Here is a 16609-nt window from a genome sequence, read left to right as displayed (position 1 = left end):
ATGTTTCAAAAATGAAGTCTGCAGACCATGCTCAATATGTCTGCAGGTTTAGCCTCCTAGTCCTTGTTTAGTATGGTTTATTCGTGGATGAATGCAAAATGTAGGGAGTATGGTAAAGATTGGGCTTCAGTGCATTATGAATAAGAAAACCTTGGAGACCATTGTGTGTTGCTCAGTATTGATTTTTGTGGAGTCCAGCATTTTTACAATGCATTAAGTATTCTTAGTGCAATGCTACGAAAGGCAGTATCACCAAGTACAGCCTTCAGTACTACTGTCAGCATGTCAGAATGAAGCTTGGAACACATGGTGCTGAAACTAGGTCTAATACTTCCCAAACTCACCAGTACAGCCCACGGGACCATATATATTGGAAGCATATTGAGCTGTGCTTGTTCTTTCCCCAAGATGGAAAATGCACTAGAAGCATGATCAATGCAGAGAACACAAAAGAAAAGTTCTATTGGTGGCTATCACACAAGTCCAGAGGGAGCTCAATGTCCGCACTGCTTTAAAATAAACAAACCCCCACATTCATGGTAAAAATATAGTGATCATCACACTGGCTTTCAAATGAACCCAAGGTATGATAGACAAAACCATAACAATGTAAAATAGGCTTAAATCTTAATGTGAACAGCACAGGAAAATGCCTAAAGGCATCCTCTAAGTCATGAAGTTTAACCACCATAGCTGTTTCTTCATACAGCAGTACAGGTTTATGTCACCAATGTTGTATACATGTCTCCCATTAAATACCAGTCACATACAAGCTCAGACTACTAGCAATAAAATGTTCAGTCTACCACTCATGAAAAGATTTAGACCCCAATTAACTAAAAACTGGTTTTAATTTGTGATCAGTACTGTTTCTACCAGTATGGAATTTAACAAACTAACCTATCATAAAATTCCAATTTGGAGTGGTTTGCAATCTGACCTACATGAAGGTTCAACAGACCACCATACCTTGATCGCTTTTAAATTAAATGATTTTTTTTTTTTTTATGCAGCCTGTTTTCCTTAAAAGAAACAGTGCTGTGTTTTTCAAATTTGTTTCATAGAAGGTGGTGAAACCTTTTACATTCACAAAGGAGAAGGAATCACCTGGGGTACCTCTTCCCTCCCCCAACTTGGAAGTCAGTAAATTTTCAATGTTCTGCACAGGATTTTGGTTGCAAAACATTAATATATCTCATACGGAACCACTGTTTGGAAAGCACGCCTACAATATGTCTCTTACAAATATTGCTACGGCTTGCAGTCGCAAAGTAAAGTTACAAATCAATAAAAATGTACTGACTCCTAAATCGGTTTTAGTACATTGTAAAACACACTTTGTGGTCGCAAACAGCGATTCAGACTGTTTGTGACAATAAAAGCTTTTTTCCTCTCCAAACAAATATTGTTAGTTCAGAACATGAGTTGAAACAGAAAAAAGAGGTGGCCATGAAATAGAAAAAGGCTAGCAAATGACTGAGCTTGCCTTAGGTCCTTTACAGGGATTTGACTGAGTAAGAAGCTCGATGCTCAAATGAACCATTACATTTCTAGTATTTGTAAACATGAGAGCCATTCTTTTGCCAGCCTTACTTGGTTTTGAGCCCATCTGGGGCCAATTTAGAGAGGCATTTATGAGCATGTAAAAGAGTACTACAGGAGTAATTTTGTAGGTACTTTTACATACCTTATAAATTAGCCCGAAACATCTATTCCCTTTAATTAAAAAGGTGCAAAGAGGATATAGTCATTCCTGTTTGTAATTTTTATATATGAATATTCCCATTTGATTCCGATTTTAGATGGTTTGGGGCCACTTCACAAAAACATGTTTGAGTACATAAAAGAGTGCTACTGGAATACTCTTTTGTGTACTCTTACAATCCTTTGTGAATCAGGCTTACAGTGCAGATTATGACTCCAGATGGCAAATACAGCACAAGTACTTTGTCAAGAGCTATCTTATGTAAACATTGTAAATTAATATTATTAATAGACAATTAAGCATTGTTTACTAAATGGAATTGTTCAACTTTGCCGATTGTACATGTGAATTTGCATAGATTGTGAGTCTTCCCTGTATTCAAGAACACAGCCAACAATCAATTGCAATTCCCATTTCTAAAACATCATGGCATGACATGTTATTCTTTTTCAAAAGTCATTAAGGTCTGTCTTTCAAATGTTGCAACTACCCTAACAGTCTATGGGGCAGACATTGTTTTCAAGGGACTGTGGGCTGATGCTATTTGTGAGGTATTTGTATGACTAGAGAGACAGTTTCTTTTTGAAAATCAAATTAGCATTATGTACCAAAAAAACACATGAGAATTTTAAATGCATATTAATTTGGAATTATTTGTCTTTCATTGTTATTCTTATTGTTTGTTGTTTTTTCAGCACTTTGAAAAGCAAAGAACTTTCGCCAGTGTCTGGTCCAAAAGGTAGCATGGGCACTGGCTATGTTGCACCCTCTGGGGGTGTTCCACAAGCAGCAGTTGCCAATCAGCTCTCCGTGGACCAGAGTCCTCTTTCCCTGAGAAAAGGTACAAGAATTGTATTGAAGTGGCTGGGAGGGTAGGGAGGAGTGGACAGGAATCTACAGGGTTGGCTTCAGGGAGAAAGACTGACCAAGGCTGACTGCCTGTAATGGCTTGGCAAGTCTGAGGTTTGCTACAGAGTCAGTCTCAATCTGAAATGTGGTTGACTATATCTCAGACCTACCAACCCTTCAGAGAAATCTCCCTAATTCATAAAGGCACAGTCCTTCTATATCCTTGGCAGTGTGAAAGTGCAGAACACAATGCCAACAATACATGCATATTCCACATGGACTATATGTGATCTTGTTTGGTCTGTTTTGTTACTCACCTGCTGCTTTTATTATTCTATTTGTGTTGTTGACACCTGTTAAATGTTTGACATGGACTTCTGTCTTATTTGGATGGTGAATGACAGAGCAGGTAAATTTAAAAATGTAACATAATCTCTTTACTCACAATTCAGATAAACTGGGTATGGGCTGAATTATGGCAAAGTGCTTGATTATTAATGTCTTGCAAAGGTTAGTCCAATGCAAAACTAAGTGAACCACTTAGGCATTACTGCCAAAAGCAATACACTGTTAGCTGAAGCCAAGAAACTATTTATGAGAAGTGACACAAAGACATTTTAGGTGATGAAGCATAGGAGCTGTACAATTACTCAATCTTTAGAATAACAAAAGGTATGTACAGTGGATCTACCTGATCACTAGTTTTACAAGAATTATGTCAAGAATCGACTGATGGATTTATAAAAATTACACAAAACTACATAAAAAATATTTACCTGGAAGCATTTACTTTTAGTGAAGGCAAAGATTATATCTGTACATTCCTAAAGAATAGATGAGGAGCAGAATCAAGGACAAGGACATTCATATAGAGTTAATTTATGACTGCTGTGTACTTTTGCTAAAGCACTCTATCTTCTGCATATGTGCTTATGTTTAGTCAAGCCCAGAGTGTCATAGAAAATGGCAGACAGGGAAGGAGGGGTTCCTCGTTTTATTGGAGAGCAGAAAACAATACAATCAACAATTATCCTAAGAGTAATTTTGCAAGAATTATAATAGTATTTCTCTGCAGTCTCACTCTGACCGAAATGTGGGCAGATTCTATAGATACCTGAATCCTATGTGTCTAAACATTCTAAATAGAATTTCATTATCAATCAGAGACAAGCAGCTTTGTACTTATTTTAATTAATTATTCATTTGGTGCTCACTAATAAACACATTTTCTCCAGGTCCTCTGACATGAATATCAAACCAAACCTTATGAGCCGCCTGATAATATTAAACATTGAATATCCACTGTGAACCAAACAATTATTCGATCAAATTGTATGCATACTAAATTAAAGTAGGTTTGTAAGCAGTGTAACTTCTTGATGGAGAGTATTTCAAAAGGTAAGATATCATTCAATAGATCCTTTCTCTCCTGTCAATTTTTCTTTCAGTCATCGTCACTGCACTTCTCTTGAGTTACTTTAATTTTTTTTAAATGACAATGTAGTACCATGGAAAGTGGAGAGGGGGAACCCTTAGTCAAAAGAGAATAGGAAAAATATTGTATATAAATAGAAACTCACCCATTGAAATCCTTTGACTTATTCAGCTATTTCAAACAAAACAATAATTGTTACTCATGCTCGATGTATTAAGACACACTGTTCAAGTAGTCAAGAAATTTACATTTGTGAAATACCTATCTTTTGTTTTACACAACATAAATTACATAACTAGGTGCACAATAAAATAAAAAAACTTAAAAGAGTATTTTCTTTATTCATATAAATAACGATGTAGAGAACCACTCATTTGTGAACATATTTTTGTCAGTTAAAAGCTCCTCTACATCATACAAGCATGTCCATTTAAACCTTAACAGCAGTCATATGGTACAGCTATTTAAATCATAACAATCATCAGACTTGTGAGACTAACCTTATTAAAACAACCTAGATTGGAATATCATTTTTAGCTCCTGATGCAATATACGTTATATTCCTCAATTATTCTAGTGTACGGCTGCTCTGAGATTCATTGAAGTTTGGCAACACAGCCGAAAATGTTGTCCCTTCCTAGTCAACCCACCGCTTGAATTTGAAATTGGTCTTTAGGACTAGAGAGAGTCAAGTTGTTGGAGCACAGAACAAATTGGGAGTGGAGGGATGAGTTGTAGCCTTGAGATGCAAAGGTCTGAACGATGAAGGCATTATCATGTCAGACATAACAGTTTGAAGACATTCCAGTCCTCAGTTGACACAGCCATCAGTACTTACTGCGAACATAACACTAACTCAGTAGACACATGCTCGATGGAATGGGATGTGTTAAAAGTGACACTGAGAGGGCACTGTCTACGCATGGGCTGGAGCATGCGTCATTGGACAAGGACATCTTTGAAATAGAATCCAAACTGCTGTGCCTTGAAACGAAGGTGGCGCATGATGCTGATAGTAGCCCCCAACTAACGGAGGCCAGACATGAACATCTGACATTATTAGAACGCTTATGCTGCATTAGCCACACTGTTCACTCAGCCAAGACAGATGCCACAGTCGACAAACCTGGTGCACTACTCGCCTGGTTGATCCAGCAGGAACAACCGAACAAGCCAATCGTTGGGTTACGCTTGACCACTGATGACATGCTCTACACTCAACACGAAATACACAAAGAACTATTCCACTACTACACCTCAATACAATGGCGACGGACGCAACTGACTGAACCTCCCTGGACAAGCTATTTTAGCTGCTAAACGGATTGTTTGTTTTGTCAGTATCACTCAGTTCATTACTAGAAGCAAAAATGTATCACAATTATGCCTTGAGAAAGCCCTGGTGAATGCACCCCATAGGGCGAAACACGTGTTGGCTGAGTATCTATTTTGTTCCACGCTTCATCTACTTGCTGCATAATATGAAGCCATTTACTTTTGTCTAATAAACTTTAAATTGGATCACAAATCCTGGAGTATTTTTCCAATTCCTTAAGGAACTTTATTGGATAACTGGCAATTAGATGCCCTCAAATTATTGACACTTAAGTGGGAACCTACCATATATTAGTGAGTTCACTTTGTCAATGGGGGACTAGGGTCCATTTCCCCCGGTTTAAGTTCCCACATCTGTCCAGCGAACTGGCATTCTGTACGGGAAGTAATATAACTGGAACCTTACTTACGTTTCACCATACACCTCAATACACATCTGGTAGCACAGCTGCTCCAGAATGTATAACCTCCTACCTAGAGTCTGTGCATTTACCAGCAGCTAGAGTTAAATGAACCTATAATGGTTTTGGAGGTAAAAACAGCCATACATGCCCAAGCAAGACACCAGGCCCGACGGTTTCCCAACAGAGTTTTACATACCATATAGCCCTCTACTAGCCCCGTGTTCGCAGGGGATTATATGAGGAAGCCCTATGCACCGCATGCCTTCCTGCCTCCATGAGTGAAGCACTCCTCATTTTAATACCTAAGCAGGGAAAAGACACCACTAACTTAGGTGCCTACCACCTGCTAGCATTGACAGACCGACTGGCCTTAGTACACACTGATCAAAATGATTTCGGACCTGCCCACTCCACCTTGTTGAATATGCGGAAAATCTTTCGGGTCCTTGAATATGCCCCAGAATGCTGGCCTAGGTTGGGATGCCTGGTCCTAGACATGGAGAAGGCCTTCGACTCTCTGGAGTGGCCGTTTCTATTTGCAGGCCTGCTGTGATACAGCTTTGGAAATTGCTTTTTGCGCCTTATATGTCTCCTATACACACTGCCGATCTCCAGAGTAAAAACGGGGACCCTTGTATCTGATACAATCAAAATATACAGAGGCAAGCGTCAGGGCTGCCCGCTTTCATTGCTACTGTTCTCCCTGGCAACAGAACCATTGGCAGTGGACCTCAATGCACAGGGCAGCATATGGGGCATCCTCCTTGGTGATGCCACACACACACAATCTCACTCTAAGCAAACAGTATACTAATTCACCTCAAGGGTATCAGCTTGGTACCGTTCACACGGACACACACCCTCAGTACAAATGTGGAGCTCTCTGGCTTACGAGTCAACTGGGCCAAGTCATACCTCTTTCCCCTAGACCTGGTAGCACCTGATCCGTGACTTGCACTGCCCAATTACCTGGCAACCTGTCACATTCCGGTATCTGGGAATCAGGGTATATCATACACACACCAGCCTGCTGGATGACAATGCCGCGCAGACAGCCACATCACTGAGAGCACAGATGTCATTCTGGGAGACGCTTGCACTGTTGGTGGCAGGGTGCGTAGCCTTCCACTAGATGGTTGCACTCCCTAGACTGTCATATTATTTTGCGAACCTGCCACTGTACATTTCAGCTTCCTTCTTTCGAGTCCTCAAAAGTGCTATTTGCGGCTTTATATGGACTGCATGTTGCTGCCAGATAGCTCTCAACAAACTGTACTTGCTGACCAATCGTGGCTAGTTAACAGTACTGAACTTTGAGCACTACTACCTCGCCACCCAACTACAGTGGATGGCATACTGGTTAGCTACTACCTGCATGGGGGGCGGCTAAACTGTTACACTTGTTACACCCTTGCACTAAAACACCCCTACACAAGCCCACACTCCTGCGAGTGGCATGCCAATGCTACCGCCATAGCCTCTGTCTCACGAGGGGAGTACTCACATTTGCCCCTGCATTGGCCTTGCTGGGAACACCGAGAGGGAACCGCTTCACCTCTAGAACCGAATTAGCTTCCTGGAATGAAGCTGGGATGCATACCATAGGGGACCTCTATGGAGATGGAAAACTTCCTACATGTGAGATGCTGATTGACGAGAGGGGTGTCCAGCCCACCCAATTTCTCCCATATAATTCACTCATTAGAACACTGACAAATATGTGGAGGAGACTTGACACTAGAGCCACCGATGCACACTACTATTCAATATCTTCACATGCTTGGTGATGGCTGACATCTGACTCACTGTCTAGCCGATTCTCTGTCCATAAGCACAGTGCCGCCACTCACGTCATTCCACGCTCACTGGGAGCGAGATCTTGGTAGGCCATGCTTAGACAAGGAGTGGTCCGTAATACTGGGGCGTCCCAATAGTATTCCCCGGAACGCTTGTTTCCATTTAATACAACTGTACATTGTCCACAGAGCCTATCTTACAACTGCCAGAATCAATAGTTATTTCCACCGCACAGATGCTAAGTGCCCCCAATGCCACCTGGCTGATGCAGACCTTAAACATATTCTATGGTCTTGCACTCATCTGTCACACTATTGGGTGGGAGTGAGGCACCTGCTATCCCTCTGCAACGGACGCTACATACTGACTACATGTGAGGCCTGCCTACTAGGCTTATATAAAAAGGGCAAAAAGTACAGGAGCACATCCCGATACATAGACCTGGGCCCCCTGCTAGCTAAAAGGCTCATTACCCTCAAGTGGAAGTCACCAGACTCCCCATTACTAACTTCCTCGAGGTCACAGAGCATAGCCATGCACAAGGAAGACAATTTAGGACTTTGTAAATATCCTATAGCTAACACCTGGGATGCTATAATGATCAACTTTCACATAGCAGTACATAGCCCTGTAGACGACGCACCTATGACACCCGCCTCTGGGTCCGTGCCCTCGGCAGGGAAGAGCTCCCTGCTCATTGCACTGACTGGGCCTTGTGACGCATTGAACCCACCTGAACGTGCTCTATGCACCACATTGTTGTACATGCGAGAAGTATGATGTTATGTGTCTCGCTCATACTTTCTGTGGTCAACATGCTGTTGGGTGGGACCTCTGACCTATGAATATTCTATACCGGATGTCCCTAGAGTTTGTTGGAACTGTTCTGTTATTATGTGCGAATTACACTGTTTATTTCCGTACCCAGTTACATTAACTAATCGAGAACTGTGAACTCAGTGCAACACTATGCACCACACACGGTGATTTATCCCTCACCATACCACTTTCATGCGTAGGCTTCTATCTGTCAAAGCGAGATCACTGAGATCACTGAGTTCACTGTTTAGCAGTTTGTAGCGAACTGGAAAGCGCTTTTTGGTGACCAGCTGACCATAGCCAAACTGCCACATGCTGTACCTTTAAATCATTTTATAATTTGATTGTTAAGAAACGCAATAAACAGATTTGAACTAAAATAACCGTTTGAAGACAGCTCACATAGGGCCATATGTACGAACACATTTTCCCATAGACACAGAATGGGTAAAGCCCTTTGCTACATCTGGCCCTTAGTGACACGCAACCAAACGCAGTTTGATGAAAAGTGCGCAGGATGTGATCACATTTACGGACTGTTAAGATCAAACGGACAGACTGTTTGGGACCCGCTGAAATATGACCAATTTAACCCAGTGAAAGGCTTTAGAATAATACTATCCCCTGGCAATCAGGTTTCCCGTCACTCCTTGATGAAGATCAACATCAGTGTATAGAAGCCTACATTTCTACTGACATAATAAGAAAAACATGGCTTAGATTACTGAGTGAGATGAAAGCCAAAGCACAGCTTCATTGTCCAAGTACTTGAAACAAATCTATGTATAGAAGTGATAACACTGTGCAACACTGACAAAGGTCAGCTGCAGGCAACATTGGGCATGGAATGCCATGCATGACTCAAATAATCTATTCAATAAAAGGCCAATTAGGACCTACAAACCTACATTATGGATGAAATACCGTAAAAACTTGCCCAATTGGCCTTTTACTTAAATCATTACTTCTCTTCCCCAACATGAATAGCATTGCAGCCTCTGTTGCTTCATTTCTATACACATCATATAGCACACAATGTTTCGACAACCATGGTATTTTCACTCCTAGAGCACAGTTCACAAGGGCACCCTCAAGGCAAAAGTAGACATTTTTCTGACACTTGTTAGGAATGTGATTTGAAAAAAAGTCAGACCATTTGAAAAAACAATCATACAAATAATGAGTTATTCTATTTCATCAGAGACCAGATTTGGTTAGTTTAATATTATTGTTTAACATGTGTGTTGATATTTTTGTATTTTGATAAAGCCTTCGTGTTTTCTTAGAAATAATGATGCTGCAAGTGAAGCAATTTCCTCACCATTTATCGTACAACATTATAAGGTGCACATATTGCCCACAAGTATAATACCAATTGCCTCCCAGAATAGGAGTATTTGTGAAGTGTACATCCAAGTTTCCTGTGCTTTCATTTCATAAAATGTGGCATGAGGGCAGCTGCTACCTGCATATTGTGTACGTCTAATTGTCTTTGTGTTACAGCTCTGTTTGCTCTTCTTCTCCCTTTTCTTTCTTCTCTCCTTACAGTCTCCAGGAAGCTGGCACCAATTCCACCCAAGATTCCCTATGGTCAGTCTGGTGGTATGTCAGACCAATCTACAGGCCAGCCATCCCCGGTCAGCCTCTCCCCCACCCCTCCCAGCACCCCTTCGCCGTATGGACTCAACTACCAGCAAGGCTACTCTCTGCCTGTCTGCCAAGGCTCCGGGGCCACCACACCCTCCCTGTCCTCACCGCCTTCCTTGACCAGCACTTTAACCAAATCCAGGCCCACTCCTAAGCCAAGGCAGAGGCCTACGCTACCACCCCCGCAACCCCCCTCAGCAAGCATGTCCGGAGCTAGCCCTCAGTCCGCGGAGCACCCTATATTAGATGGCCTGTCCCCGGGGGAAAGCATGTCCACAGGTAATCAAGCGCCCCAGGGGTTCAAATATATTGCATGCGGCAGGGGAGTGCTTGGAACAAAGGCTTGAGAGGACTGGATGTGAGTGAGAATTGATGACAGAATGATGTAAATCAGATATCACAGTAGGAGACATAAAAAGCATTTTATGCCAGGGAGAGCTCAGTAAAACTGGCTTGTACGATTGTAACTTACCAAGAAATGTTTTATAGTGGCAGACTTGCAGTATTGCAGAGTAAAAGAGATATTATGTTTGAATAAAAAAACTCTTTAGGTAATATTGATAAAAAGCACATTACATATATGTCTATGTACATTATATATACATATACAATATTTATATATATATATATATATATATATATATATATATATATATATATATGTGTGTGTGTGCAGGGCATGCCAACTTATCTTGCATCATTGGTACCTAAAGATATATATGGCCTGGGCAGTGCAACACATGTCTCAGGAAACCTTTAGCATAAAATTGTTGATGAATTGCGTCCATTCCCATTCAGAAGCATCTTAGCCAATATCGTCCATCATCTGAATTCCATCAGGCCCAGTGTGCTGCATGCACCAACCTTTGCAGACGTAGTACAAAAGGATCAGATGAGTGCAGTCCCTGTAGGAGGCAGGAATGCCTAACTGGCTGCATTTGTAAGATGGCTGTTGTTTACCACCTGACATCTCTAATAAGGGAGAGAGGAGATTTATTTAGCGCCATGGGAAGGCTGTAATATCAAAAGAGCCACCAATAAAGACTCTGCCAACTTACCCAAGAGTGTTAGCATTAAGAGGGCTGTACCTTTTTAATGTAGTTGGCGTAAAGTTGAAACAGGTGTCCAGCAAAAGATGTTTTAAGCTCTGTATGAAAATTGGTTGGGTGACTGGTATTTGTTTGTTACCTAGAGGATCCATCTCCCATTTCTAATTGTCTTTATGCCCTCTACTCTCTGTTTTGTGTATCAAACCTGCTATGTGATGTAGTAGTGTTCAGTGTTCTCTTTTGCCTTTACCAATAAGAAATGCAACCTCCTACAACATGAAAAAACCCTCTGAACATTTTTTCTGTTGTGTTTTTCTTTCTCTTTCCTTTTTTTTCTCCCATATACCCCATCATTGTGGGCTTGCAGCTGTTTGACGCGAGTGACACAATATTGGATAAGTGTGAGGGGGATTTTCCGGGTAAGCTGGAACTACGACTTCCCCTCTCTGGCCCTTGAAGCTTAAATCAACCTATCCCAATCCCTTGTGGCTGGCCTCCAGCTACTGCCTGAATGTCAGTCATCACCACTAACTCATACCTTCTCCGGCCTTGTGCATGGGGCTGTAAAGAAAGGTGCATGGCTTGAGACTGTTATCACGCCCAACGCAAGTTCACAATTCCTTCATCGGTAAACTTGTCCTGTGCCATGCTGCCTGGTCTTTATGTATTTTTGGCATTGTTCAAAAAGCAAATCTAATCATACAATGAACAATTCCCTCCCTGCTTTCCTCCAGCTTTATAACGCCCTGTTGAGAGCAACCTTCACCCGTTCCATTACACGCGTTGCTACACTGGGATGTCATATCATTGCTTGTTTTAACAACTTGAACCAACAAATTACAGGTTTTCTAAAGAATGGTGTCATTTTGCAGGTACAACAATGCTTATTATATCAGTTGCAGGGATTTCAAAAGAATGCATGTTAGGAGTTTTTTTCTACCTTCTCTAATGAATGAATGAACATTTTTTTCCAGGGTATGTTACAAACTTTGTTGAGCAGTTTTAAGAGTAGAATGGCTTGAAAGATTCATAAAAAAATCAAGTTAATCACATTATCCTTTCCTTTCTTAGACTGTCTTAAAAAAATATATATCATTGAATATCAAATGTTATGTAACAAAATAGTAATAGTTTGTATAGTATTGGTGCGAAATGTGAGGTTTAGCTTACTCTACCTTATTTAGTTATATTATTTAGTTGGGTGTTTTATATTGTTTGTGCATTTTGCTTTGAAACTACTTCCACTTTGTAGTACTAAGTTCAACAGAAAATTCCAAATTACACGCATAGATGGTCACCATTGTGTACTGTTCGATGATTTTCAGATTGTCGCTTGAGTAGCAGCTGCAATCACGTTAGATTGAGCACATGATTTCATGCACTGACCATGAAAGGAAATAAAGTCTGCCTGTATCAGCAGCGACTTCCAAGATCCCATTGTTGTCATGTTTAAGGCAGAGGAGGTGATTCTAGGGGCGTTTCCCAGCAACCTTGTTCTTGCTTTTATCTCACCTGTGTCTTGGTTGCCATCCTTCTGTTATGAATCTTTTTTAGCGAACGCTAAAATCCAATTCTATGCAAATGGAAAAATTCATTAAGCCCTACTGTACGGCCTGACCATTAAATTAACCAGTTTGTTATATTTTTCGTCATTTTTCCCTCCCTCTTGCTGTGCTCAATCTCAAATTGTCTACACCCACCACTCACATAAAACTCAACATTATTACTAGGTAGCTAGGTTTATACGATACAAATAGCAACGTATTCCTACATACATGCACCCCCAGATCATTATTTAAAATGTTATATTAGATTAACCATTGGTGGAAAAAGCTAAACTTATAGAAAAAAGTCACACAAGTGCAGTTTAGATTATTTAGACACAAGTCCAGCCAGACAACATTCCAGGATCCCAAATCGACCAGTAAGTCATGTTTAATAAGAAACACATATATTATATTTGAAAAAATAATAATACAAACAAATTCGGACCAAGTTTTCTAAGTTTCACTGGCACAGCAGTCAATTAACAACATAGATTAGGTATTTGGGCTGCTAAGCAAAGGACATGGAACCGTAAGGAAATGGAATCAAAATCTACTGCCCTTAGCCCAGATGAGAAATAAAAAGAATAACAGTAAGACATAGGCCCATATTTATACTTTTTTAGCGGCGCATTTGTGCCACTTTTTGATGCAAAACCGGCGCAAACTTACAAAATACAATTGTATTTTGCAAGTTTGTGCCGCTTTTGCGTCAAAAAATGGCGCAAATGCTGCGCTAAAAAAGTATAAATATGGGCCATAGTTCATTCATGTGTAGCATTTAGTCACTTTTATGGAAGGATGGATTCACACCCCACAGGTGAAATGTATTATGGATGAACCATTAAGAAATATGTTACTTTATATAGATAAAGAAACGTGGGATGAAGGGAATGTGTATAAATCAATATTTCAATAGGCATGAGTATGTTAGACTCCATCAGAATCAGTCTTAGTTCAAGACTCAGGCCCTCATTCCAACCCTGGCGGTCTCTGACCGCCAGGGCGGAGGGCAGCGGAAGCACCGCCAACAGGCTGGCGGTGCTTCCAGGGCTATTCTGACCGCGGCGGTAAAGCCGCGGTCAGAAAAGGGGAACCGTCGGTTTCCCGCCGGTTTTCCCCTGGCCCAGGGAATCCTCCATGGCGGCGCTGCTTGCAGCGCCGCCATGGGGATTTCGACCCCCTTCCCGCCAGCCTGTTTCTGGCGGTTTTCACCGCCAGAACCAGGATGGCGGGAACAGGTGTCGTGGGGCCCCTGGGGGCCCCATACAGATTTTCACTGTCTGCTCTACAGACAGTGAAAATCCCGACGGGTGCCACTGCACCCGTCGCACCCCTGCAACACCGCCAGCTCCATTCGAAGCCGGCCTCTGTGTTGCAGGGCCTTTCCCGCTGGGCCGGCGGGAGCTCCTTTGGCGGGCGCCCGCCGGCCCAGCGGGAAAGCCAGAATGGCCGCGCGGCCAAATGGCGGTAACCGCATGGCGGGCCGAATGACCGCCTCAGTCTTAGTCCAGTATGTATTACGCAAGTTCAATGTATTAGGAATCACAATTCTAATTTAAAGCCATTGAATCCTAAACATATCTGACATTCTCCATCTAGGGCAGGGTAGAGGTACATTGTCTGCTGCTCCTGCTTCTGCTGTAATCTCCTTCAGATAGTATTGCATGCAGTTAAGGTGCTTTCAAGAAACTGCCTATAACAACTGTTAAAAGGAATCTAGCTAAGTAGTACTCAGACTAGAAAGCATGACATGCCGACTAATCCTGCGAAGTTGATACCACAACATGCGTGTTATATACCTCTCTCTATCAAGTGCAACTGCTCACTAAACAAACTTGCTTGCGGCATTGGAATGTAGAGGTTTTTAAGGACTGCAGTTGACAGTCCTCTCAATGGGCCACATTTCCGATGCCATTAAAATCACGTGCAAGACAAGAACAAATATTTTAACAATGTATGAGTAACCAGGATAAATATCACTTAAGTGTCATTTTGCACCAAGGGTGTCAGCCACGAACATGAGAACTGACTATTTAGGAGTGTAACTCCGTGTAAATAATGAAAGTACATTAATTAAGTAATTTTTAAGGTTCCTTTTCCTCAGGGATGAGCTTTTATGACATGAGTACATCCTCTCTCAGGTACCGGAGGTGTATTTCTTATTGTATAAAGTACTAGAGTTAAATATCTTTGACAAGGCCAGGAAGCGCCATGATTTGCATCAGGTTCTTGGTGCCGGTGCCAGGTTGACAGTGTTTTGGTGTAGTTTGGTATACTCGGGAGGCGTTGGCTGAGGTGTATGAAGTTCAAAGACATGCATCAAATATGCATAGAATTCCACTGCGCGCAAGGTTGAGGTGTTTTGAAGAGTGGGAGAATAGATGCAAGCAGGCATGCATACCATTTTGGGATTCATCAGTATCCTAAAGTTTGCATTGGAAGTGGATAATTGAAATTCCACAGGATATGTTTTATATGGAGTACATTCAGAAGCAACCGATACACAACCCCTTCGTGCACTGGTAAATAATGACAGTATATAGTGCAAGCAGTCCAGTAAGAAGCAAACAAAGGCATAACCCTGGAGGCACTGTTAATTAACCATAGTATGAACCACCCAAAGTCCACCTAAGAGCAAAAGAGGCACAATCCTGGAGGCACAGTTTTACAGCTAGGCAATGTAAGAGTTCAGAAAAGAATGTAGATATATATCCATGTGCACTCTTCATTCAAAATCCCAAATCTTGCCACACCCTTGGGTGAACATATTGTTAAAAAACAAGACACCTACTTATTCAAGGGTGGAGAGAGTGCCTCAGATTAGCCTCCATGTTTCCTGGGCACGTAGCCCATCCTGCTCACCGTTGGTATTGTACAGAGATCACCCAAAATGTGTTTTATATTGGCATTTTGGAGTTGAAGTTTCAGCTAAGTACTACCGGCTAGGAACTATGTGATGTAGCCAGTGGCATAACAAAACTTGAGGGGGGGCCCTGCAAAGTACATTTTTATTAGAGGGGCTCCTCTGCAACACGGGGGCTGCAGGTTCTTTGTTACGCCACCGTATGTAGCTGCAATTATAGTGGATGCTTGAGAAGTGTTCTGTTCTGTCTCTCTTGTTTGGTGTCAGAACTACAAGTCTAGATGTTCTGCCTACTAAGATCGGTTGGATACTTGTAAGTCCTATAGCAAGGTGGAGTTTTAAACATGTAAGCATGTACATTGTTGCAGCCCAATAAGATGAGTAGTGGGGCTTTATATGTGTATTCTGAAAAAGGGTGCCATCATAGATAGCTCAGTAGTGCACATGGTAACATGTGCAAGGCACAGTTACATCCAGGGCCAGACTGAGAACCCAAAGCAGCCCTGGCAGATTTTGTCAGACCAAAGCCCATATGATGCATAGCAAGTGAGCCTGACCACTACAATGTGGTGTGGAGGGTTTTCCCCTCCCTCCCAAAGCACAATTTGGGACAGAATGGCACAGAAAGTGCATTCTACAATACATTGTTCATTATATATTCAATTGTGTACATTTTTAAAGCATAGTAAATGATGACCTTACAGTGCACCAGGATACAGCAAACTTTATTGGAGTTCTTCAATGATTCCCTCACCACCACTCTGTAACAGTGCCTATCATCTCTCCATAGCCCCCCTCACTCACATGTATTGCATTTGTTTTATAGCACCTGTCTTACCAGCATAGGGTGTTGGAGCACTTTAAATCACACACACATATACAGAGACAATGAATCGGAGGTGTGTAAATCAATGTATGCAAAATGTTGACAAAGGAGACTACAAGGTGTAGGATTTACATGTCATCCATACTGGTAGGCATTTTTAAGAGTGCTTGGTCTGTGGAAGCATAAATTCAGTTTTCAGAACGTAAGAGAGTGGTTAGTGTTGAACTTACTAATAAAAATGTATTTATACCCAAACAAACCCTTTTTTTGCAAAATTAGCATAATCAAAGACTAGGGGAAGAACATAACTTTCTAACCCGTACCATGCAGTTT

The 16609-nt window shown here is 41.6% G+C and overlaps 1 protein-coding gene across 4 annotated transcripts in view; it reads left to right on the top strand.

The window, feature by feature from the left end:
• The window catches only part of ARHGAP44 (Rho GTPase activating protein 44), a 503523-nt gene that overhangs the window by 476705 nt on the left and 10209 nt on the right, over positions 1-16609 (top strand). For 2 of the 4 annotated variants that reach the window (XM_069200331.1, XM_069200327.1), the window contains 2 exons: positions 2401-2546; positions 9893-10270. In XM_069200331.1, the coding sequence (XP_069056432.1) occupies positions 2401-2546; positions 9893-10270 (524 nt within the window). Of the gene's footprint in view, positions 1-2400; positions 2547-9892; positions 10271-11407; positions 11460-16609 lie in introns of all 4 variants that reach the window. The other 2 variants (XM_069200328.1, XM_069200329.1) reach the window with 2 other exon arrangements.

Source organism: Pleurodeles waltl, chromosome 7 (genome assembly GCF_031143425.1).
Source record: "Pleurodeles waltl isolate 20211129_DDA chromosome 7, aPleWal1.hap1.20221129, whole genome shotgun sequence".
Taxonomy (NCBI): domain Eukaryota; kingdom Metazoa; phylum Chordata; class Amphibia; order Caudata; family Salamandridae; genus Pleurodeles; species Pleurodeles waltl.
The sequence above is the reverse complement of the archived record's forward strand: the minus strand, read 5'-3'. Positions and strand labels throughout refer to the sequence as shown.